Genomic DNA, 25,862 nt, shown 5'->3' on the forward strand with positions numbered 1-25,862 from the left:
CAATATTCATAGAGAATATCAAAGTATCTAAATGTACATCAACATGGTCAACATCCTCTGTTTAAAAAGTTCTGATCGAAATTCTGCCAACACAATCATAATGACTGAATCAGTAACAACACAGAAATTGCTTAGATATCAAATAATATGATTTATTCACATATCCAATATTTCATACAAATGTAATTCCGTAAAATTTACAGCCCCTAAAATTCTCAGATGTATTAATATCATCTATCAGCAGCAGATATTAATTCAAACCATTGTCTCAGAGCATCTGCTAATGTGTGTGGGAGAGCATTTATATCACGTAAGATGATATAAAATGGAAACGGAAACTGTTCCATGTAAGAGCGTATTTCTGGCATTTGTCCTGCTCCTTTAAAAATCGGCACCTTGATGTCCATTATTGAATTCTACAATGTATAAAGACGATAACATATAATGAGTCGAGAAGATACACAATATCCGTGTAAGATGGATAATGAGAGAAATCCCACAATAATTCAGTCAAAGATGAAAAGTTCTTGAATAGAACTATTCAAGAACTGAATTATTGTGAGATTTCTCTCGATAAGACATAATGTTGTCGAGTACATAGGCCTATATAGTCAAATCTCGATTTGTTCTATCTGGATTAGGTACATTAATGTAGGCCATGCCACTTTCTTTTACCTTATTATTGGGATTATCTAAAATAACGAACACAAGGAACAGATTTGCCTCTCGAGCTTGTTGTACAGCACGTAATACAACATCCATGCCCTCCAAAAACAATCCACGTCCATCTGATACTATCAGTACTAATTGTGATATCTCTTGTGTAGCCGGTCCTTGTTGATGTTCACGTGCATTTAACATAATACCAGTAACATCCTTCATAAACTGAGAATAAAAGAAATACGAACATAGTCCTGTAGCACCACTCCACATGAAAGTCTCAAAAATTCTGAAAATGCATCAGAACTGAATTTAATGTAATTTACAAACCTCTGCAATTTTCGTTTTGTGTTGCTCGAATGTAAATTGTTGTAGTAAGCTGGCACCTGATTGATTCGAAAATTGTTCATGGAATGGATGAAGAAGCTGTGTTGATTCACCAAAACTAGCAAAAAATTGAAAATACATGTAAATGTATGAAGATTTAAATTCAAATAGATTTTTGTGTGGGCTTACCAGTACAAATATATGGAATATGAAGCTCACCTACAAATAGCTAGTTCCCCGGCTTCCAGCAAAGTCAATGCATTTGCAATTGTGGCCAGTGACTCGAAGGCAAGCTGTTAAAATAACAAACATTCTCATAATTTCTAATCTACAGGTGGAACTAAGGCATATATTAAAATGCAAAATACATCACCTGTTTAGAATGATTATCTGCCATACTTGATGAATCATCAACAGCCAGTAAGATCTGATATTGTCGTTTACTGGGTTTCGTTCTTCTCAACCAAATCTTATCTTTACGAAACTGACTAGCAATATATGGAATGACTTTACGCATATTGAGACGTTTTCCTGTTCGATAATCACCCCTGCAAAACAAACGTTTTTGAAACTACAGTATCTGTTAGTTTACACATTATAGTTAAGTTTGTGGTAAAAATCAGTTTTCATTCAAACCAGTGTCAGTAACCAGTAGCCAGTGAACATAATGAAAAACCTACTTTAGTTTAGTGCACCGGGAGGGTTCTAAAACTAAACGCAATTGTTCACATAATTCCTGCGAGAGACTAGACGTAACGGCATCGTATTTGTACCACAGTTCTTCGGCTTCCCTTGCCTGAAATAACATGAAACATTAGATGCAAAACTTCACCCGCTTTTTGCATAGTATCTTGCACAGTTGTGTCAATCAATAGATCCAAATAGTCTAGATATAATTTACCTGTTCCGGAGAATATCCTGAAGGTCGTTGCCACATGGTAAAAGATGATTCAAGTTCATTTCGTAATTTTTCAACATCATGTCCCTAAAAACAGTGGAACAATCCTTTATTATGAAACTCAATGAGAGTTTGTCATTCTAAATACAGTTTTAATTTACCATTAAAGGAGTCATTTTATCTAATGCTGTATGAAATGAAGTATTTCCAGGAGCAACTGACATAGTAATCATATTTTCCCCCTCAATTGTCGATGCCTGGTTTCCTTCATCAGCAACAGACTCCTCGCCATGTTCATTCTCTGCACTCTTCTTTTCTTTTAACTTCATCGCTGAGAGTTTCTTTTCAACTGTTTCATCCTTCAAAAGACCAAATTCAAAGCATTTCAAGAACATATAAAGTGCATATAAAATGAATGTATACCACATGTAGTGTAGGTAATCATCAAAGCTTACTCACAGTACACTTCTCATCATCTTGTGGTTGCATATTCTCGTCATCAGGACCAACCTCTTCAGCATCTTCATCCTCCATCGCTGGAATCGGTTGTTGATCCAGTTGCTCAGCTGTTGCAGCATCTAAAGTTTGTGCATCGTATTGGGATACTGCTTTATTGATGTGTTCATACAGATCTGATTCTTGTTTATCATCAGACACCTAAAACGAGATATTAGTACAATATGTTTAAATGACATATCATGAACAATTAATTCTTCATGGTTTTAAATTTCGAAATATTACCTGATCTGATTGATCATCCAGTTTTGTGTCTATTGTTTGTAATCGTTTAATTTTCTCATCCGTTGAGCCCATGGTTCGGTCTGCATCACTTTGACCAGGTTTACGTTTTTGTGGCTGAAATCAAACATTTTTAATAAACATTAAGATTTCCATAATTATTCATGCACCCACTTGATGGATATCAGTAACTAAGCCGACTGACCTTATTTCTCTGTTTATTTTCCTGTCCACGAGCAGCTTGTTGAGAAGTGGAACCTTCATGACCGAGCATGTCATCTGCTTCTGCTGTACCATTACCTTCATTCTAAATAATTGAAATTAACCAAGTCAGAATTTAAATGACATCGGTGGAACTGGATCCTGATATCTTTATCAATGATTATGCTGTACCTCTTCAGTTTCATCAGTTTTTCCTGCACTATCTTGAGCTGATTCACTCTGTTCTGCAGCTTGGACATCATGATCTTTCTTCCCATATGCTTCAGTTACTGTATTATCTTCATCATTGTTTTCTTCAGCACCATTCTTTCCTTCATCACCTTGATCTTCTTCATCAACCTTTTCATCAATCTGGTCATATCAATAAAAGCAACACTGATTAACTATCAGGGTGTCAAAAGCAATTCAAACTCAACATCCTAGATTAATTGCATATCTTACCTGTGGTTGAACACCAGTTTCTCTGCTTTCATCATCATTTTCAGGTTTCTCTTCTATATCCAAAGACTCATCCTCCTCAGCTGACTTTTTGCCATCCTAGAGTTAAGTAGTACCCATTAAAAGGTATAAAGGTTTTTGTTAGAAATAACCAACCAGTATCACAATCATGAAAAAAACGCCAGAAAATTATGCCACACCTGTTCTTCCTCTTTGCCTTCCTCTTTGTTGTCCTCTTCTAATTCATCTCCATCCTTTTCTTCATTCTTATCTTGAGCATTCTCATCTTCATTCATTTCCGCATCTATATCCTCACCCTGATTTTCTGGTTGATCCAAGTTATCTATATCCATTGGATTTTCACCTACAAACAAAACATTAAACATTTATATCGTTTTTAATTTACTTGAGCAGGGGGCACAATATTTATGATGATGCTCACCCTGTTCTTTATTTTCTTCGTCTTGTTCATTTTCTTCATCATCCAACTGTAAATCCTCAGGTAAATCTAAAGCCTCAGGTTCTGGAACCTCCTTATCTTTACCATGATATGGATCAGTTTGATTTTCATCATATTCCTAAAAGGTTTATTGAATGAAATGAACAATAGTGAACAATGCAGTGTTGCAAAACACTTTATTCTCCTTGAATAACTACCTCATCCATAGGTTCTTGTTCATTAATCTTCTCTTCTTGTTGCTCCTCATCTGCAGGTTGATTTTCGGGTTGATTTTCAGTCTCGGATTTATCTGAATCCTCTTTAGCTACAACCTGACTCTCCTCCTGTTGTCCAGATCCAGGTCCAACTTCTTCCTTTTTATCTTCCTACAAATGAAAAATGGTTCCTCCAATATTCTGGGGTTACAATTAATGAAATAACAATAAGATTACAAAGTCTTACCTTCTGTTCTTGTTCTTCTGGTTCCTCATCATCACTTCCCCAAACTTGATCATCCAACTTATCAGCATTTTCATCATCAACATCACCCATCTGTTTATCTATCTTATTTTCAACATCCTCATCATCATCTTCAGAATTCTCGTTTTCATCCTCTTCTAAATGAAGACAAGAATTATTTTAGTCCCACAAGTCAGATAGAAAATGTGATATCAGTTATCAAAGAATCAACCTACTTGAGGGATCTAGATTATGCAATTTTCCTTCAAAGTCATCAGACATTTCAATGGCATTGTCTTCATCAGGTACATCCGGTTTTTCATCAGGATCAGCTTTTTCATCTTCTTCCCCAGCCTTTTTCAATTCCTCTAACTTAACAAACCAAGTAAGCCAACATTCAGGATAAAGCATTATAAAGAACATACCGGTAACGTTTCAGCAATTGTCTCTTACCTGATCTTCTGTTTCAATCTGATCACTGACATCTTTCTGCCCCTGTCCTTCACCCATACCAGCATTTTCCATATCTTCAAATTTAGTGGCACCATCTCCAGCTAATTCATCACTCATTTCAGCAGGCAAACAAAATCCCTACAGAAGACATACAAATATTCAATGAAACGCATGATTGCAAGGCATATCGACACCTAACTAGATAATGTATATCTTTGATCTTACTTTTTGGATTATTTCGGAAAATATTCCTAATAGAACAGATAGTAATTTACAGCTTGTTCTGTAGGTGGCAGTGCACTGAGTAATACAGTATTGTACGAGTAGAGTATACTGTTTAACTAGGGGAATCAAGTTCAACAGTAAACCAGTACAATAGTTTGAATGATTGAGCTCTCCAGTATCAGACAACGAGATGATACCCTGGACTAATTCTTCCATGGTGCTGGTAATCTGAAAAAATATAATACATGGTATTCCATGGAAAGGCCTTTATTACATGAACCTCTGATGATTTCACAATTGAAAGAACATAAGGAAAATTCAAAAGAAATACCTGAAGAAGATTCAAAAGTTCTATGTCTTTCATTAGTTGTTTATGAAGCAGTTTTGAAAGATGACCATCCTCTACAGTATCCTCATCTGCATCTGTTTGCTCAGAAACAGGATGACATTTCAGCAAATGTTGGACTACTAATAGTATATTCGTAGCCAGATTCTCTGTGTTTACTGTGAATTCTTTGACTGACTGTGAATCACTCATTAATTGATCACTTGATTTACTATTGTCTGGCAGTTGGAGTACATTTAGCTCTTCATTCCATTTGGAAAACTCTGAAAGTTCCTGAAAATAAAGAATGAAACTGCATGTAAATGTGAAAAAAATTTGAACCTGTAAGACATTTCAATAATAATCAGTGTATAAATCATTGTACCTGACACAATGTTTTACGAAGGTAAGTCAAGGTCTTGCTGAGACAAGTTCTGTCTGCAAATATCTCTTCTATATGCTGCAATTTACTTGAAGAGCTTTTCAGTTTTTCAAATCCTGATTTAATCACTTCATACACACTCCTACAGAAATAATAATGGTTTGTATGAAGTCAGTGTCGAGAAATTTACACAGTAACACGAAGATTGTGAAATCAGTTACCATGTTAATAGACTAGAATTTTTCACTTTGACTAATTGCTGTTTAACAGTTTGAACCTCCTCAAGTATTTCCTAAAAGAGAAAAATTCATCATATCAGTGGCACTGAAAGCATTTGTATTTATGGGAACATTGTTGACAGCTCACCTTGATACACTGTTGTATATTCATATGTCTCTCATCACCACGGACCAAGCTTGCAGCTGCAGATTGATAGACTGATGGATATGGATTGACAGCCTCCGAAGAAGCAGGAACAGCATCCAGCAATACGAGAAACTGGTTTAATCCTTCATCAAACTGGTGAATGACTGTCTCTAACCTTCCCTGAATAATGAAAATAAACCAAGCATTCATTGATACATTTTTCTCCAGATTATTCAAGTGACAAGGGAAACAAATGATTTCTACCTTCTCACGCTGCAGACTCCTCTGTGGGGGCAAACGTGTAATTTTAGATTCAGTTTTCCTAACTTCCTCAAGATCAGACAACTGTGTTCTATAACATATGGGACATGTAAATGAATGAAAACCATTGAAATATATTCTGCAGCTTAAGCAGCTTAGGATCTTCTTTTATACCTTAAATTGAGAAACTGCTCAGCAGCTTTCTGTAATACGTTCTGTTGCGAACAGCAGAGAGTGAGTAAGTTCTCAGTGAAACCCTTACATCGATCAATCTCAGATGGACCGAGTTCTTTACTAGGAGTCTGTAAACTTGTGTGCAGTAAAGCTCGTCGTGCAATACAACGGCAAAAATATTTCTGACATCCTTCCCAGGTTGATAATAATTCATCATCACATCTACGATTAAATTAGAGTTGTACATGCTGTATTCAATCAACAACAAAAGTATATATAAACTACATACACATGTATTTGGATTTTTATTTATTTTACCTCTGATGTATAATTGATAGAAGAGCAGCCTGCAGGTCAAGTACTGGACAAGTCATCAGATCACTATTAGATCTACCTTCCAATTCTATAATACCTTTTCTGTAGGACAAACCTATGAAACATGATTCGACATTTACTACTGCATTCAATTGATAGATAAATACAGAATGTATAGTTGCATGAAATAACTACTATTCACCTAAAGTAGTCAAGTATTTGAAAAGTTCAGCCAGTGCTTTTCGTTTCCTAAGATTAAGATGTTTTGCTTCGGCTTTCTGTTTTTCTTTATCTCCAACCTTAAGAAATACATGTAAATTACCAGTAATTAGTAAGACACAAAAAATTAAAATGAACTTTCAACCTCACAGTTTTGCACTTTTTCAATCAATCTTACCTGTGTAAGATCCGCAGCCTGAAGTTCATGAACAGTGCTAATAATATCCCCAGTGAATTGGTCAACTGATTCTATCATTGATTTATAGTTGCATTGAATGAAGATGCTCCTACAATGTTTCATCATACGAGATTGTAGAGATGGTAGCCTATTCAACACACTTCCTTCTTCAGTTGAGAGCACACTCTGAAACGTAATCATCAAAATATACATCTGCAACGCTTCTAATTAAATACAGAATTAATGTGAAATAATGTGGAAATTTACCAATATCATCTCAGATGTTATATAAAGATTAACATCTGTGACGGGAATTTTGATCTTTTTCTCTGAAAGTGATTCTTTTTGGTCAATGAGAAGTGTTCTAACAGGTTGATGTAACACGGTTTCGTATTGTTTCATATGTTTTTGCAATGTGCGATGAGTTTTTTCAGCAGCTTGTTTCATCGCCCAAAAATTGATGTCATTCCATCGAGCTATTTTGACATAACCCTACAATGAAAAAAAATTATTTCTGTGTATTTCTATCTATCTAACTGATGCAACACCAATACAAAGAAATAACTAAACAACCAACAAACCTTGAGTTCTTTCTCAATGGGAGAACGTAAGCTGGCAATCTTAGCATCAACATTTGTTTGAAATTGTGAATAAAACTGGTAAAGATTCCACAGTATAGTCTGTGCATTTTCTGGAAAAAAAGAAAACACCATTCAATATAATCAGTTTTTGGATAATATGATATTGATTGAGCTGATGGAGGAATTCTTATTGCACACCCATTTGTCTTGTATGTACTGCTTGCATTGAAACTAGATGACAGTGAAATGTGTATAGGTACTGTAGACGTGTTTCATACTCTCCAAGAACTGAAGTTTCCATGAAATTTTGTAATGCTTCAACTAATTTCCTGACTCCATCCTGAAACAGTAATCATCATCAGATATAAACTTATAAACTACAAAGAAATGAGCAAAAAATGAATCTACATTTGTAGTTAACTTTTTTGGTTAGACGTTACCTCAATCCATTCATCTGTACATGCAATATAGCCATGAAGAACTTGATGTAAATGGAACCACCATTTACTAGCCTTCTCACGAACTCTCCAAGAAACCATATCTAAACAACTCCTCCAACATCTGAAAAATTACAGTTTTTCATCTTCATTAGTTTAATACAAAAGAAAAGAACAAGCAATAATACTAGATCAGTAGAAATAATGAATACTGCAATGATGAACATTCTTATTCTCACTTAAGTTCATATCTTCTGTATTGTATAAGTAGCTGTGATATGGAATCGATATGAGACCGCAGTGAGACGTGTCTCGCTGCGTTTGTCTCCCAATCCTGCAATTTCTGAAGGAGCACATCAATTCCGGCCACAAGTTTCATCAATGGACTCGTAATAGTAAATGACAGAATACGATTTATTACATCAACTATCTGAAATAGCAAAAAACCAATTTCAAATCATATTCAACCTTTGTTAGAGATATCTAATGTTGGAAATTTGAGATATAGTTTTTACCTGTTTCAGGGCAGGGTGGTCAGGCCATTCTAACAGAAGTTCCTGCACTCTAGAGTTCAATAAGTACAGTAATGGTCTACACTGTACAACCTCTGCAATGTTTGGATCATGATAAACATCGTAGGGTTTCTGCGATGATGAGTTTTCTAACTGCTCCTGCGTTGAGTGTTCCAAAGTGTTTAGCACAATCAAATGACTCGCCAATAATTCATCATCTGTTTGGGGATCTATAACATAAAATTCGAATCTGATAATGTTAAAGATTCTATGGCTTAGCAGCAGGAATCAACCTCGTGAATCCTCATGAATCCTCGCTTACCAATATCGATGATCCGGTTTTTTACAACCGAACAAGCATTTTGATAGCCAAGCATCAATGGCTGTCGAAAGTCTTTGTTTTGGTTTGATGTTCTCTTCTGTAGCCATGATGACTGCGTGTAAGGCACAATGATTTCATAGTGCATATCACTAACAAATTTCATATCAGCAGCTGACACTTCAAATACTGAATTATCTTCTTCAGATTCAGTATCCCCGGAAATAGGTGGACTTGTATCTAGTTTGCCTTGGTTTATCAGATCTGCCATTTCCTACAGTACATAATGAATGGTAACATAGATTTTCTTCTTCACTTCGTGAGAAATCAACAATTTTAGAATCTCACCGATTCGTAACTGGGGAAGTTCCTATGAAGATCTAAGTCATCCTGTTCATCTTCTGTCAATTCATCGCCATGACTTTTCTCTTTGTATCTGTAGAGTGAGTTATCTTCGATCTCTTTCTGTTTTTTGCGCTCTTCCATTTCCAACCATGATGTTGCAAACAACTCAAGCAGATTGTTGAAAGCAATCATTGTTTTGTCATCCAACTTTCCAGTCACAATTATATGGTTCATTAGCGACAGTAATGCTTGCTTTCTCATCCTGAAATTTGAAAACAAATATCTTATTATTTTGCCAATTCTCGGCATTGTGTGAAGTTGAATACTGTCAACTCTATAAATACCTAGTTATGAAGTCTGTTATTCTAGCACTTCCATCTTCAGACTCCTTTGAGAAGAGAAGCTGCTTCATGGACATTGATGTAGAGTGAGATGTGAGAATTTCGGAGAGTTGAAGAGATGATGGAATATCAGTCCCTATGAATGGGAATTTACAGAGCGCTAAAACATGGCTTTTCACCGACACCTAAAAAGAAATATCAGATGAAATTTTGATGCATTTGAAATTTCTCTCCTTAAAAATAACTGATGTGTACACACTTGTTCTGTATTGAGTTTCCATTCTATCTGTCGTGTAATAACTTGAAGCGCATGACACATGAGTCTAATACCATAACTTAACTGCAAACAGATATTTCTACATTAGTTTAATTCAGCGGATTGAATATTCTGGCAGCAAAGTTGATACTTCTACGATCACTCCCCCAAGCGATCAATAGAAACTATGTTAAGTGATGTTGAGTGAGAAATGTTGAAAAAATACAATACACACATGGACATGGTTAACAGTACCTCAGATATTCCAGCAAGGAATGGTGCTGTCAGATCAGTATAAAAAGGATAATCCCTGTTAATCTTTCGTATAAAGCTTTGAACAGTTGATTGCCAAGACTTCTCTTCTTTCAACAATGTGTTGAGGTTAGTGCTTGTCTTATCGTTCGATACACAATTCAGAACAGTATCCAATTGGGTTATCATAGTTAGAACCCTTGATTCGGAGCCAATTGCATTGATATACTGTTTCACATCATTCAACAGCGCTATGAACTGAAATCATCAAATTAAAACATGTCTTTTGTTGGGAAAGACTAACTAAAAGTAGCATTATCTACAGCTACCTATATATTATTGCATGCACTGTTCCTTTTGTGTAAATTTCCTGCAAATAACTAACCTTTGGAGGCTGGGGTCTGATAGCAATTCTCTGTTCTAAAATAGCTGCTTTATTCCTGAGAGCTGTAAGCTGATCCGACATAAACAGTAATCGTGGATGATTACTAGGATCCCTCGGATCTAAATTCTTTCCAGTCCATATTTTGTTTGCCCAATTCCTTGTCATCAAATTCATATCGATTTCTCCAATCTAAATGAAGATGTACAAAATGTCAGAATTTCAACAAAATGTTGATAATCAGAGTTACAAGAACTGGATAATCCTACGTACTTGCTCATTTGTGTAAGTGAGTTTGATAGCCTGTTTCTCTGCGGGATCTACTGGTCCTTGAGGTGCTAACAACAGAGTTTGCAACAGACCGACATAGCTCCACAGTTTTCCACATTCATACAGGCGTTTCATTGGATCCGGCAACGTAACAGATTTTGACATACATTGCAAGATTGTATTCAACATATCTATCATTCTGGTTGGAAGAACCTCAGACTTTGCAATCTCTTCAATTACTGCTACATAATCATCGATCGAATTGTAAGCCTGTTCAGTTTCATGGCAACTAATGTCTGGACTAAGATTTGAAAGGGCAGACAGTAACCTTTTCAGAATTATCTTTATCAGATTTTCGTCACATGATCTACAATTCAGTAATACGTATGCATATTTTTTGAACAAATTAATTCATGAAAACGACACAAATTCAAAATTATGACAAAACAATTCAACTTATAATAGCACTGGCATACCTCAAGTCGACAATTTCATCAGATACTAATGATGCATTGCTCCAAACGAACTTAGCCAATGACTGAAATAACTTCAATTTTTCTCCACATTGACCAAGAGGAACTGTCATCTGAAGGTTACCATAACTTTGTTTAATGCCAACATCCCGACATGTGTCTGTGAGAACTGTCATTGTCATGAATGCCAAGTGCGGTGTCTGCAAAGCACCAGGTCCCTTCACAGCAAAAATACAAAGGAGTGAAATGTAAACAAGAATTTGAGTAGATTCATGAAATTAAAATCACATTCATAATCGAATCGATGAAAGTACCTCAATGGATTCAATGTCTAATGGTTCTTCAGTTTCAATTGCATGTGGTAGTAACCAAAGCAAGAGATCTTTTGTTACAGAACTAGAGTATTGTTGACCGACTAAATTTGCTATGATAGTTGGTAATTGTTCCTTATCTTCGCTGTTAACGATGGCAAGTTGTCTCAATGGAATGAGCAGCTCTGGTGATACCATTGTGAAGTGTAAAATGTAATCAATGATATGATTCAAAATTGAACGGTCCATGCCCCTATTCAACCACTGTTTCTGTATAACCAATGAAGCGTATTCATAAAACGGTAACAACTTTTGCTGCAATGCCGGGGCTTGCTGAATTTCAGTTTGAGAAATATCCTTATTCCATGCACCAGGCTTATACAAGATACCAAATTGAATCAACTCGGTCTCGATATCAAGAACTTTCTGGCAAATCTCATCTGAAATCGAGAAAAATACATGGCATATATATGATATATGTACATTTCATTTCAGATACAACACAACGTTTCATACCTATATTGCAAGATGGATTGGTAAGCAACATAGTAAATAGTTCATCGATTCTCTGTCTGGTATAACATCCATTAACACTGGTAAGATACTTGACTATTGGCCACATCTGACCACTAACCGTCACTCTAAACACATCTAAAATCTGTGCCAATCCTAATAATTTGACTGTTACTTCAGCAAAGCTCGTTTTTTGGAATGGTTTCGGATAACCAAATCCACTCCACATTTTCAATTGTAACATGGAAGCCTCATTGTCCGTTCCAAGAAGTCTGTTTAAACAATCCACCAGAGTTTCAAGAGTAGAGGAAATCCTGAAATTGAAAATCAATGCACATACTGCAAACCAATTATCAGTTGATTTAAATAGGATATAAGAAACAAACTTACTTCGTGACAGAAAACATTCGATTGAAACATTTGTTGTAAAACCAGTTCCAGTGCAGTGCTAATTGTGGCATGAGCACTTTGTACCCACCAGAACTTTTGACCTTCTGCTGGCAGATGCACAAGAAATACCATCTCCACTGGAGACAATCAACTAACTGAAAATTTCATTCAGGACAATCCATTAACTTCAAAATTCATCACTTAAAGTTAGCGCATCAATCATTCAGTTCATGATGGATAAGAGAATCTACCAAATAAACTAAAGAAGAACGGAAACTAAAGGCTCACCTTATACAAAGTTTCATCAGACATTGATGACATGGATTCGATTTCACCATTTAATTCAAGATCAAATGCTTGGAAGAATGGATAAATATGAATCAATGATTCTTGTTCTTTAGCAGTATCAGTCAATCCAGCATGAAATTCATAACTAATCTGTATTGGTGATTTATCTCGTCTTTGGCCTTCTAGTTGCCAGCTTTCTGGTAACTTCTGTTTTTCCAGTAAAATATTCAATAGATAATACCTAAAATGGCATGAATGTTTATTGGGTAAGAGAGTTAGAATGATTGTTTACCGCAGTAGATTTCATCTAAAATAAATTTCATATTATATACTTGTTGCCAAGAGTTGTTATGGATATCCGATGACTAGCATCAGGGTCCATTTTGATGGTCAAGTGATCTAATAATTGAGAATTCCAGCGAAGATCTACCGGATGTTGTGACAAATCCATTCCACCTACAACAGAGTTGAAATACATTCAAATAAAGGTTCTATCAGGTAATGTAATTAGGATAACTGTATCATCTCGACTTACTGCAGTTTTCAATTTGTCTAAGCACTCCGGAGAAAATATCAATTGATTCAGGCTTCAAACTATTCATCATATTCCGTAGTAATTGATTGAGTTTTGTCGTCGCCTTGTTTCGATTAGCACATCTTTCAATTTGAGATGAAATCAATCTTTCCAGAATCAGTTTCCGTAGTGGTAAATCATTGATGGATACTGTCTCCAAACACATGGTACAGAGGACCCCGAGCATTGACGTTAGTCGGTCAGACTCCTGATGGTTTGGTGGCCATGAAAATTTCGTCCGCACTAGTTCATTGTAACTTAATGCTTGTTCACGAGTACCTGACCTGAAATAGTAGTACAACCAATGTCGTTAGGGATCCTTTACATTTAGGAAATTTCAATGAAATACATGTATAAAGCTTTCATTTTTAATTGAAGGGATATAATCTGATACTTACTGTAATCCGACATTTTGCAAAATCTCACTGACAATGTGCATTAGTGGCACCATCTGATGTTTAACAGTGGAAACAGTAGAATCTGTAGTCCAATTGCTGATTGATGGAAGACTGACCGGCCACAGTCCTTCGCAAACTAAACTTGATGTATTTGACGTTGCTTCAAATTGCTCTAGATCTAATTTTTGTAAATAGGTCTCGATCACTTCTTTGATTTCCTGAAAATTTTTTTTCATTCATATCATGAAAACTTGAGCATGAATGAATACTGTGTGATAATGACTGGATAGCTCATTGCATTTAATTTTGAACGTTGTCTTTTACCTGTCGTTTTGTGAAGTTACGTTGCATTTTCACTAACACTGACACACAAGAAGTTCTGAGCGCGTCCAGTAGATGGCATCCACGTTCTAACTGTTGCACGGTAAGCTGAGCAACGTGAAGAATGTCGAGTAACGAGATTTGATCGACTGAATTGCCACGAGATTCAATCTCACGACAAATCATCAGTAAAGTCTCGCATGGCAGTTTACCAACTAATCCTAAACCATGCAGCATAGCCTTCACATCATATTCATCATAATCACCTCCTTCATTCTATGAAAACAAGAAACAAATAATGCATTAATTCTTTAAGATTTGAGAGATTGACTTTCATACATTATGTGAAACTATAGTGAACGACAATTAAGGAAACGAGATAGGCCAATGTTCACTACAGCTTAGAAAATTAAGGAATTCAAAGTTCCAATGATTGGTTTATTTTCAATTGTGAGTTCCCATTCAGCAAATACTGTGTTCTACATTTTGTTCTGAAATCATAGATGTCCTATTTTTCTGCTCAGTTAGATTTTGTTACGTAACAAAAATTCAATCTATTTCATCTGACATAATCCATAACAGCTGATATTGAGCAAATGGAGCGAAAATAAAGGCAGATAAAAACGCCAATATTTCTCAAGAAGCCACCGCCGGGGAATACTGGCGATCAAAGATCAAGTGCTCATTTTTATCAATTACCGGCAATAGAAAACAACTACATGCATGCCCATACAGCTTGTTAAACTAGGGACTAGTTCATTAAATTTGATGATTTGTTTGAGAGCTACAAATACTCGAAGTAATGGGAACTAATCTCGACTTGGGCAAAATCACTGAAATGAAGAGTACTTGTACTGAAATGTATCAAGGACGGAATAAATTGATTTTCCAGGCATATTATACATGGTTAAGAAGTTAACCTGGAAAAAGCAGCAATTTTTTTTTAAATGCCATATTTAAGAGACAAAGGCACTCAAACCGTCTAGACTTTCAACAATCAATCGCAGCATTATGGACGTATAAACTTCTTAAGTTAGAAAATCTAGTTTGTAAGTCCATCAGCATACAATAATGCAATTTTTAGTCCATCCATATAAGGGAATGGTAATCATAAAAGCATCATGGCTTGTACGATTTATGACAAAATATATGGTGTGTAAATCATTCTTTTCACAATAAATATAGAGATAATCCACACTGTTGCACTTGAGATTTTCATTTTACATTCCCTATATGAGTAATATATCTTTAGATGTAGTAAACATGACTGACTGATTGTGCAATGGCGCTATTTTATCATCAGCTTTAAACAGTGACCTCAGATTCCGGGTACAGTCCAGACAATACGTTTACAGAAGGGAATGCTTCGGTCTTTCCAGATGAAGAGAATGTAGAATCATAGGTTTCACATATATATCTACAGTAATTCATAAATCATCTATTAAACGCACATGGCGACAACCTCCCAGTGCAGTTCAGAATATGAATTAACCCCATTGGAACTCAGATCATAAATCATCGTATCATGGCGTAAGGATGATTACTATTGAAAGGCCTCGTTTAATCTCATATAAAGTTAACACCTTTCTCCATAATCAGTAAAGCCCTGTAATCCCAATGGTACATCCATTAACACATGAGGGCTTTTTATGAACAAGGACCAGACGGAAGCTATTACAGATTACCACGGCTAAATCTGAATAAGAAATAGTTTTTTTTTCTCAGGACTGTATCCCTAAATCGTGATATTTAAAGGATATCATATAGCTTTGCATGCATTTTTATATAAAAAAAGAAAAGCTATCAGCCAAGGATAACAGAATGATATTATCCCTCGTTGAACCTAGCAGTCAACATTTCTAGAGAGGTTTGCTACCCACTTCCCCTTAAAGGATATCAGGTGCATGATGTCAATTTGACAGAACCAAGTAGTTAGATTGAACTGGATAGTTATCTCATTAAGGCTGGCTTATGTCGACAAGCAACGCGATGCCTACCGACGCAACTGGGTTTATCGCCGATTAGCGGCAACTAGCGGCCTACGAGAGGCCCCCAGTTGCTCCTCAATCGGTTCGACATAAGCCGGCTTGCGACGGCAACGCGACGCCTACCGACTCGTCGCAAGCCGTATCCGGCTAGTTGCCCATGTTCTACTCCGGCCTACGGTAGGCAGGCAGTTGCTTTCGATCGCAGCCGACATAAGCTCATCTGCGACGCGATGGAACTGAGCGCAGAGGTTCCAGCCAATGAGAGAACGCATATACATAGTACAAATTATCACCGCTAGTCAGCGTCATTCGTAATTAGTCATAAACTTTCAAATTCAAGTAGTTCAAAACGTAAATCAAACCTTCAACACGGCAGAGGACTGGACTGAAGATCTAGAAACGAAATTGGTAGAATTATGGTGTGAGCGGCCATCTTTATAGATGTCGCTAGCACGCTGTATTCAAAACAGAATCAGAAAGATCAAAGTCTTAAAGAAATAGCTTTTCTAATAGAAATATATTTCCTAATAATTCAAATTTATTCTCAAAATGCTTATCACCTGACCATTTGAGCTGTTGCAGTTGCTAGTAATCGCAACCGACATAAGCAGGAAAGCAACTGGGAGGATCTCCTATCCCGCTAGTCGGCCTCAGTTGCTGCGAATCGGAGCGCAGTCGACATAAGCTGGGCTGCGATCGCGGTTGCTCTCATTTGCGTCGGTAGGAGTCGGTAGGCGTCGCGTTGCTTGTCGACATAAGCCAGCCTTTAGGCTGAAGATGTATATGTTGATGTCCTTGGAACAATAACAAAGATCCTGGTTCAAAGTGTACTGATTTAGGCATAGTCTAATCTACAACTTCTAATGTATCTAATTGCTTATTTCTTAAAATTGAATGTGCTTTAAAGGAGTTTTTGACATTTTCCTGCTCAAATCAAAGGAGTTTCAAGCATCTTCACAGGCATTTTCCATTTAGAAGGAGTTTTTAAGGAATCAAGGAGTCGTAGAGGTGCAGTTGATAATACATCTACGTAATGAGTAGTATGCGACCAAAGAGCCGTGAAAAGTCTTCAGATGATGTTGCAGCGTGATATGGTGAAGATCAAGTCTTGTCTGTAATCACCTTAGTAGAAGCTTTCATGACTCAGTTCCGTCAACTTAGACCCATCCTATTATGGATCTAGGAAAAACATATGCAGCGCATTATACAAGATAAAAGTTATGAAAAACTCTTTTGCATACCTGGCCAAGTATATATATTTCAATGCCTCTATTTCTCATAGCTCGAGATATTTCGCCATTACGCGGGTCCATAGCCAGAATCAATCTGAAAGTACATAAAACATTTGCTACTTAACCGGACATTTTTCAAATGTTGGAATTTTGCAGAAGATTCGTAGCTGAAGAACTAAATCAATCCAGCGAAGTTGCAGATTGGAAAGTCGTTTCAGATGGAGTGATTCTCGACAGATGCCTCGAACGATTACAAGTATTGGTACAACATGCGAACGCCGTTAATGGACATTCTTTACCCGGAAATTGACGGCATTTTCCCCCAGAAAATTGACCGGCTGATGACCAGCCAATTTACCACACTGACTGCGGGGATACGTAAAAATAATAATGTAAATATCGCACAACCAGCGTGGACAGAAAGATGAGACCGGCACTGAGACACATAACATGGCTTGATTGAGACGGAAATGATGTAAATTCTGTCCACTGCTCTAACACTAGACTCCTATAACGCGATTCAGTAGAGATTACAGACATTACCTCAGTGGTAAACTGATGGCTGATTCTGCAACAAAGTACCTGAATCACTAGCTTTAGGGTACAACAGTAATTGTAGGTTTCTTCATTATCAAATATCAAAGACTTAGAGAGACAAAGAGGAATTTAGGGGTAAAAGTGAGCATTATGATTCATGACACCGAACGCTTTTGATCTCAACATTATTGATTTGTATGTAATTCAGTACAGCGAGAAAAAATCAAACCGTCGAGATTGGACTGCGTTGATAATAGAAGCAACAGAAGAAGAGCAATCGCCTCGAGTTTTTTTTTCCAGATTTTGAGAGAGAGGATCATTTTCCAGTTGAACTCAAGTCGCCGGAGGCGAATGCTGATAACGCACGTTTACTGGACTATTCACGTGGAAATCACGTCCTAAAAAACCTAATTATAACCGCAACCGAATTCCGAACTCGCGCTTGAACAAATATGCGACTCTTCTCCGCCGTTGATCAGCGTGACACGTTTGACTGGTTAAATGTTAATGACAACCGAGTGAATGATTGATTCCAGTACGTTGACTGCGGAGATAATTTCATTAGTTTATATTTCCGGCTATCAACCCACATTCATTCATCGAAATATGCCGCGGCGCTCAAAAAGAAAACCGGAGATCATCAGTAAAACAAATCTCACTGCCTCGTAGAAAACTTTAAGAAACAATTCAGCATCGATGAAATCAAAAGAAGTACCATACGTAGTGTATGATATATGGGTTAATCTGTGAAGAGATGCCAGTAAAACGATACATAAACCAATATCAGAATGAATCTACTCTTTAACACTTCAACCACATCAATTATTTACACAGGCTCGCGTTTTCAAAATATTGAAAAATAACAGCCGATGTTTTCAGGCAATGACAAAATGTGGATATGTGGATATATGTATCCACATGTATGAATGAGTGCGGGTATAAATTACTCGCGGCGTCTTCGAAATATCTGGTGAGATTTAAATTGATTTTCGATATCCGTAGATACACTGATGTAAGGTATCGATATCTCGTGAGAAACGCGGAGGATATACATTTGAATCAAATGTAATACTGGCATTTATATTGTACTGCATTACAAACTGATATCTGTATCATCAATATTGAATCTATACACAGGGAACTAAGATGTATCGCATCTAGTCATATACCTAGCATTCTAAGTATGAACCAAAAATTCATACAAACGGTGATTCAAACGTGAAAATAGTTAACAGGTGTTCCCAAAAGGTGGTTGGGGTACAAACAACCACCTTTTGGGTTATAGTGACTTTTCTAGATGAGGAGAAATACTCTTTTGCGTCATAAATTTCGCAATTACAATCAACTATTCACTATGACAACAATTTAGATTTCAAAAAATTAATTTTAGATTGGGACAACTGCTTTAACCTGTATCAAACAAGTAATATGGCCTAGGTTGTTTGGTTATTTAGAAAATTTGACATCTACTGAATTTGGCCCCTTTTGAAAGAGAATTGACCCCTTGAAGAATCCTGGAAATATCAAATGAAACTTGATTCCAAGTGCAGAATCTTCTCAATTTATCTGCGAGTCCATGCAAATAAATAAACCACATTACGACAAAATGATAACAGCGTCAAATCATCACAACTGATACCGATGTCCGACTGACTATAGATCTTGCAGATTCCTGATGAGTGAATTGATTACAGATAGTCAATCGCGTACATGATATTTCAATAATGATAGTCCGAGGATTTGGAATTTGTCTTTGATGCTTCGGCATTACGTCGTGTAGACGGATATAATTAATACCAGACAGCCGCAGGGACAATTAGTATAACATTATTATAAAGTGTGCTAGACCAGAAATATGACGAAGTATTCCATAGATATGAGTTACACCGAGTACAGCAGTAATCACTAGGAAGCTGCGTTAGGCTATTACAATATTCCCATCAAATTTCCAAATTACTGGTACGATTTAAAATCAAATTTGAGCAATAAGAAATTACTGTGTTCAGAAAATCTCCTGCACCCATGGGTATATGATATCTATGATTCTGGTATGCGTAATTCTATTGAATTGATTGAACCGAACTGATCAAGGCATTGTGAAAGTGATCCTACAGTTCACCTAGACATTTTTCATGAGGGCTCATTGACTGCATGTAGAAATTAATAATATATAGATCGGTGATCCGAAATCCTCAATGTCCTTGAAAACTATTCCACCTGCTTGTAAGACCACTAGCGATAATTAGTCGGGCTGCTCCATTGAAGTCCACTCCATTGGAGTCGCATGTTAATTTTATCACTTGGATAAATCAGTATTACCGATAGATAGAGAATCTATTCGCACCTGTCAGTGATTGATAGATAAATTACTCATAGATTGATAGCTTTCAGCGCCTGCTATACCACATGGGTCATTGGGTACCTGCTGTAGGGATGATACAGCCAAGAAACAGTGTTATGAAACTTTGATCCAGATGACAATGAAGCAAAGGCCATAAATAGATGGAAATTGATCTCAAACCAAAAGACAGAAGAGTTGATTCGTGAAGAAATAAAGAAGAACATTCAGACATTTGGACTGGCCCACAAATTTATGGAAAAGCTAAATGAAAACAAAGAAATGTGAGAAATAACATGCGCGGGATATGAGAAATCATCGGTGGTTCATACCAGGCTATGGGACGTAGACATATCTAATGTAAAGCAATTTCACAGTGGGAAAGAAAGAAAGGAATTTCCTACATTTCTCATCAATCAATTCTACATATAAAGATAAGCTGTGATCTAGACAGCGTCACAAAAAGGACGCAGCATACAAAACGGTCAATGAAATTGCCACAGAAACTAATAAAACATTCCGCAACAAGCAATGCAAAACAGACTCACAACACCGAGTACATCTGCTGACAAGAAAAAATCTTGATCTCGCTAATAAATTCATTGTCACTCCATTGTTTGCTCAAACAAGCATTTGTATCACAAAATGTGAAAGTGACTTCAGAGACTTCAAAATGCAACAGAATATGCTGAGTGATACGCAGAAATCATTCATTCATATTATAGCAATACATAAGATGTTTCACCCTTGGCCAAGAAGGAATGGATGAGACTGTCTCGCCAGATCTCAGAGGCAGTCCAGACAGAAGTAACAAATCTAATAAATCCAGGCTTCAAGATTGATAATTGAATGCGAAATAGATTCTGAAGGTGGCCAGCAGGCATTCAATACATAATATTATATCTTCAAGTGTTCAAATGGAAATAGAAAGAGGCTCAAAATGTGGAAATGATAACCTTTTTTGAATGCAAAGACATTCAATTCAGCAGAATTTTACAATTGACCCTATCTGAAAACATGCCATTGCATCTTTTCAGGATGTCACTAGAATCAAAGCTACTGGATTCCAACAAAACACGTGAACACAATGTAACATACGAAGAAATTAGAGATCAGGATCGAAGTGGTCAATAGTTATTACGCAAATATAAACCTTATACAGTAAATCACACTTCCATCACATCCAAGGACTGCTTAATCATGGAGAAAATCCAATCTCAGATCGGTATACACAGTCTAAATACAGATAAACGAAAGTAGATTTCAATAGTTACATGCATGAGCAAATATTTACCCAGAATATCTTAAACACAAGATGCTAGGAATTGTATCAACTGACAAAATTGATTCCAACATCTATCAATTAAGATGAGAGTGAAACACGGTATACATATATATAGATATAAGACACAGGAAGAAGGACGACAGTGCTGAGGAAATTCATAGATCTATTCATACATTTATATCTATATCAGGGTCCTAGCATATAGACGCACAGGTAAGACTAAACTAGCATTATGGATAAGGTTAAACCACCAACATCTATGAAAACCTAAGCCGGCAAAGCATTCTTCAGTGACTATTCTTTAATGAGTATATATACACAAATATATATTACAATCAAGAATGAATGCACATGTAATATGATATCGATACATTATCAATATCAGCGACAACTTAAATAAATCCAATGGTTTTAGTGGGATATATATGGTTTGCATTTCAAGGCTGAATTATTTCCATTTGATCGAGTAACGTACCGAAATTGAGGATGAGGTTTTATGGTCGGTATTTGACCATCGATGACGCCGCGTTCATTGATACACAGTCGTCCACCTGGTTCTAGCATGGCGTTCAAACGATCCAGCACAGACGGACTGAAAAAAAAAACACGAAATCGTACAGACATCAGACATTATGTAATCACTCACTGCTCTAATGTTTTCTCTAGTGACAGGCGAGTCAATAGCTCGGTACAAAATATTGACAAAACCTCGTCGCAGGTACGACTAGAGTGTCTATATAAACCTGTGTTGAGAACATTTATGATAGGTTTGAGGACGTACTTGCAGAAGTTAACATTATCGATGAGAAGCCAGTCTCCACTCTTCAAGGCATTGATGAGAACGCTATCCACCCATTCGAATTGGCCGCCTCCAAGTACATGACCTTGACCTTTCCGCAAATGTTTCTCCACACCAGACAAAATGTCTGTTACAGCAAACAAACCATCTGAAGGGTCGATAATGAAACTTAAGTAACTTAATTCAAAAGAATGCTAACAATAAGAACTGACTGGCATTTGAATTCTGTTTGAAACTAATCGTGTATATTGAAATATACCTTTAAGATCAATTTTGAACTTTTGGGAAGTTCCATTGAGACAGTTTATCAGATTATGCAGACAGGACACTTTTCGTCTGATATCAGCCATCTTCTCTGTTAATTCTTGTTTCAAATCTAAAACAAAACGATACGTACATAAGGGGTTTATCAATTACTGACACCTTGTAGAAAGACGATATCACCCAATCAAACCTGAGGCTTGTGTCGATTTATTGAATTCTGCCATTTTCTGTAGTATAACTCGCATTTCTACCACAGCCCCTTGATGGCCCGAGGTGATCAGAGTTCGCATACATTGCTGTGAAAGTTCTTGCACAGATTTGGCAACATTCTCTAAAGTCCGTCCGATATCGGCCTAAAAATAATAATCATAACCATCATAGTCAGAAAAAGGTAAGATTCTATTCTTGATTATCATTAATCAAATAGTTGTACAGAAACTAAGAGAAATATTTCTATTCTTATATCTTCCACTTATCAAAAGTGATGACATCTCTCATAGATTGCGATGCCTTTTGGCTACTAGTGTTCTGAACCACTATGCCATAATACTCTCCATCATATTTTCAATAATAACTGATCTATGACGAACGGTCAAACTGACGAAACCCCCACGGACTGATGAATAGTTAAGCAGTACTGATTTTCTCCGATACGATAAATCTGGTCAGTACAAGATATCTCCATGACTGCTGGAACCATAATGACAGAATTACAACCAGAGAATATATGATTCAATACTCGGCGCGACGGGCAGGTTTTTCTCTCTGCTCTCTATTGACTGTTTTATCTAAAGAATCATTTTAACGACACTTGCTTTTGTATATATGCATTTGAGAGGACGTATAAACTGCAGTTTATACGTCAATATCTAAATATTCAAATTCATGAACTGGACTCCGTTTTATCGCCACCATATATTTCAAATTCTAGAGAACAAATATTCTTGGATGAATTTGATCGATGCGACAGTTGAAAGTGAAAGTAATTGCGTATTTCTTTCGGATACACAGGAAAAAATCAATCGTAAAATCCACTTAATTATGTCGCGTTGACAGCCTTGAATTGAATTCGAAATAACGGTTTAAAAATGTGTGTCTCGTGGCTCTAAAATATCGACATCTGGTTAGTTATTTTAACGAATTGCATTTCTATGTCGAATGCCTAGAGCCGAAGCCCGCTGCCTGGTGGAAGCGACTAACACCAATTGACATTTTTTTTCTAGATGAAGTGATGCTCATGTTTTATTCATGTCTGATCTTTCAAGCAAGTGAAAATCATATTTCATCAAAAAGCTTTCTCCAGATATCTAATAATAGTTGAACGGACACATCGTAAAAAGACGATAAAGACTTTGCACCATTGTAAGTGACGCCATAAAATATTCATCAACGCAAAAGATTAGTTTAGGTTTTTCATCATTCGCATTCAAATACTTCAATACGAGAATGAATGTACGTCAGTATTCTTTAGAATGCAGTCGTTAACAATTGTTCATGTATAGCAAATTAATTGGATTATAACATTAAAAGAATCCAGTGCCGTGGACAATGCAATACTGACCCCAAAAACCCTCCTTTTTAACTGTGGCAACACACTTCAATGATCATTTTCGGTTCGGCCTTAATGAAATTTGTAGACATCTCACACAGACAACCCAATGGAGAGGAAATTATTGCGAGTTCTGTTAGACGAGTCAATAAAATGCAGATTTGTATTCTGAACAGGAAATTTCGGTTTTAGTCGAGTATCAAGTTTCATTAGCTAATGGAATACAAAATTTATCTATGTCTCGCTGCGGTCGTCGCTGACTGATCCTAAACTAAAATTGAACAAGGGAATTTTTGATTTCGAAGTCACACAAAAAATTCAGCAGGTGTGGCAACAGTAAATTAAGCTAGAAAGATCGATCGTTGAGCACCATTTTTCGGATGATGGAAAATGTGTAATATTATTTCAGCTGCAGCTGCTAAATCAAAAATTCAATTATAATGCAATCATTTGACACTTGAATCACATGTCATTAGAATCAAAACTCAGAGAGCTATAGTTATACAGTAGAGTGCAGCAAATGAGTCCAACCAGTACAAACCACGTCATAAACCATGCCTTATTCTACCCAACAATAATAAACCATAGATACCTCGATATTACTTCTATCACCCAAAACCAGACATCTCCGATACCATCCATCATAAAAAACACTTTCTAAAAAGCTCAAAACCCGTAAATTCTCATCAAGTAAAATCCATAAATACACTTCGATGTCATTTCTTTAATTTCCCCCCACTTAACATCGGACAAAAGCCACGACCAGTATATCACGCATTATATCAGATGGAAGTTCACTGCGGCAGCAACAGCAGCAGTACACAGTATGATACAGTCCCTTTAAGAAATAAATATATTGAACAGATCCCTGTTCAGGCGTTCAGTCCATTGAAAGAGACACACATGACACAAGCGATACGTGATGTCGGAAACTGGAGGACTTATTCACATTGGATCGTAATAGCAATAGCCAGGTATGTGAAACTTTCCTTACACCTTGACCATCATTTCCTTTTTTATTCCAGCTATTTCTCTCGGAAGATTTTTTACGTATTTACTGCCGGTCGGAGAAATGTGAAGTTGTGATAAAATTTTATCGTTTTTAATATTTTTTGAAAAATATTTCATGTTTCTATGCAATACAAGAAAGGTGTGAATAGATCTGAAATTGATTTTATTAGTCAATGCTATTTCAGTTTTACATTTTCTTATAGTTTCGTTGTCCGGAATACATTAACTACTAGATTTGACTGATCTTGATTAAAGTCAGGTGTCATCATACAGAAGTCGTACATCTCACAAAGAACATTGGGAAATTGGCAAAATCGAAGCAAATATCAATTGCTGTTATATTTATGTCTGCTGGGCAGTAAGCTCGGTTTTTATTGTTATAATGATCACTATAGCAACAGCTTATATAAAGGCCAAATCGACAAGAACAGAAAAAAATATCGAGCAAATAATTCGCAGTCAGTTGCGAGGAAAGATGAGCGAAATGTCAACAATAATCTGGGAATATCCATCAGCAGATGACAATACTATCACAGGCCCTCAACAGAGTCCACTGTAATTTCGATAAAAACTTTCGACTGATCAAATCTGAATTGACACGCTGATGAAATTATGATACATCTGCGAATTAGATTAATACGGACAACACTGGCTCGAGCAGCGTTGAAAAAAGTGAGCTCGTAATATTCTCCGACAACTGCGGCGATAACAAATATTCTGCTATGGCCATCTTTCTGTCCCCATTCTGCCATACAACATTTGCAGCTACGAGCCTAGTTCTTTTGATTTGTAACTTTTAGGATTGCCCAAGGATTTC

The 25,862-nt window shown here is 36.5% G+C and overlaps 2 protein-coding genes across 2 annotated transcripts; both read right to left on the reverse strand.

The window, feature by feature from the left end:
• Positions 1 to 162: 162 nt before the first annotated feature.
• LOC141915543 (midasin-like) lies at positions 163 to 14,378 on the reverse strand. Its single transcript, XM_074807110.1, has 51 exons — positions 14,046 to 14,378; positions 13,722 to 13,939; positions 13,285 to 13,607; positions 13,082 to 13,205; positions 12,750 to 12,990; positions 12,462 to 12,616; positions 12,075 to 12,385; positions 11,562 to 11,998; positions 11,251 to 11,465; positions 10,778 to 11,141; positions 10,508 to 10,696; positions 10,126 to 10,380; positions 9,874 to 9,954; positions 9,618 to 9,799; positions 9,277 to 9,535; positions 8,932 to 9,202; positions 8,613 to 8,839; positions 8,337 to 8,527; positions 8,101 to 8,221; positions 7,859 to 8,000; positions 7,661 to 7,770; positions 7,347 to 7,571; positions 7,080 to 7,265; positions 6,885 to 6,981; positions 6,686 to 6,797; positions 6,368 to 6,589; positions 6,197 to 6,284; positions 5,933 to 6,112; positions 5,788 to 5,858; positions 5,570 to 5,708; positions 5,191 to 5,478; positions 4,860 to 5,087; positions 4,635 to 4,772; positions 4,418 to 4,553; positions 4,185 to 4,339; positions 3,941 to 4,108; positions 3,726 to 3,861; positions 3,484 to 3,647; positions 3,287 to 3,382; positions 3,017 to 3,196; positions 2,829 to 2,930; positions 2,627 to 2,740; positions 2,345 to 2,542; positions 2,047 to 2,244; positions 1,889 to 1,972; positions 1,668 to 1,783; positions 1,361 to 1,535; positions 1,207 to 1,280; positions 991 to 1,105; positions 676 to 885; positions 163 to 416 (listed from the first exon to the last, which is right to left on the reverse strand). Exons 1-51 carry the CDS (start codon positions 14,277 to 14,279, stop codon positions 231 to 233), a joined length of 9,231 nt encoding a protein of 3,076 aa, XP_074663211.1. The 5' UTR covers positions 14,280 to 14,378; the 3' UTR covers positions 163 to 230.
• LOC141915544 (midasin-like) lies at positions 14,283 to 24,676 on the reverse strand (the record flags this gene model as incomplete). The annotated part of the gene is made up of 7 exons (XM_074807111.1): positions 24,638 to 24,676; positions 22,676 to 22,838; positions 22,481 to 22,597; positions 22,204 to 22,369; positions 21,898 to 22,014; positions 17,272 to 17,356; positions 14,283 to 14,318 (listed from the first exon to the last, which is right to left on the reverse strand). Coding segments are annotated over exons 1-7 (723 nt in total), but the record flags the coding sequence as incomplete, so codon positions are not given.
• Between the last annotated feature and the right edge of the window lie 1,186 nt (positions 24,677 to 25,862).

Source organism: Tubulanus polymorphus, chromosome 1 (assembly GCF_964204645.1).
Source record: "Tubulanus polymorphus chromosome 1, tnTubPoly1.2, whole genome shotgun sequence".
Classification (NCBI taxonomy): Eukaryota; Metazoa; Nemertea; class Palaeonemertea; order Tubulaniformes; family Tubulanidae; genus Tubulanus; species Tubulanus polymorphus.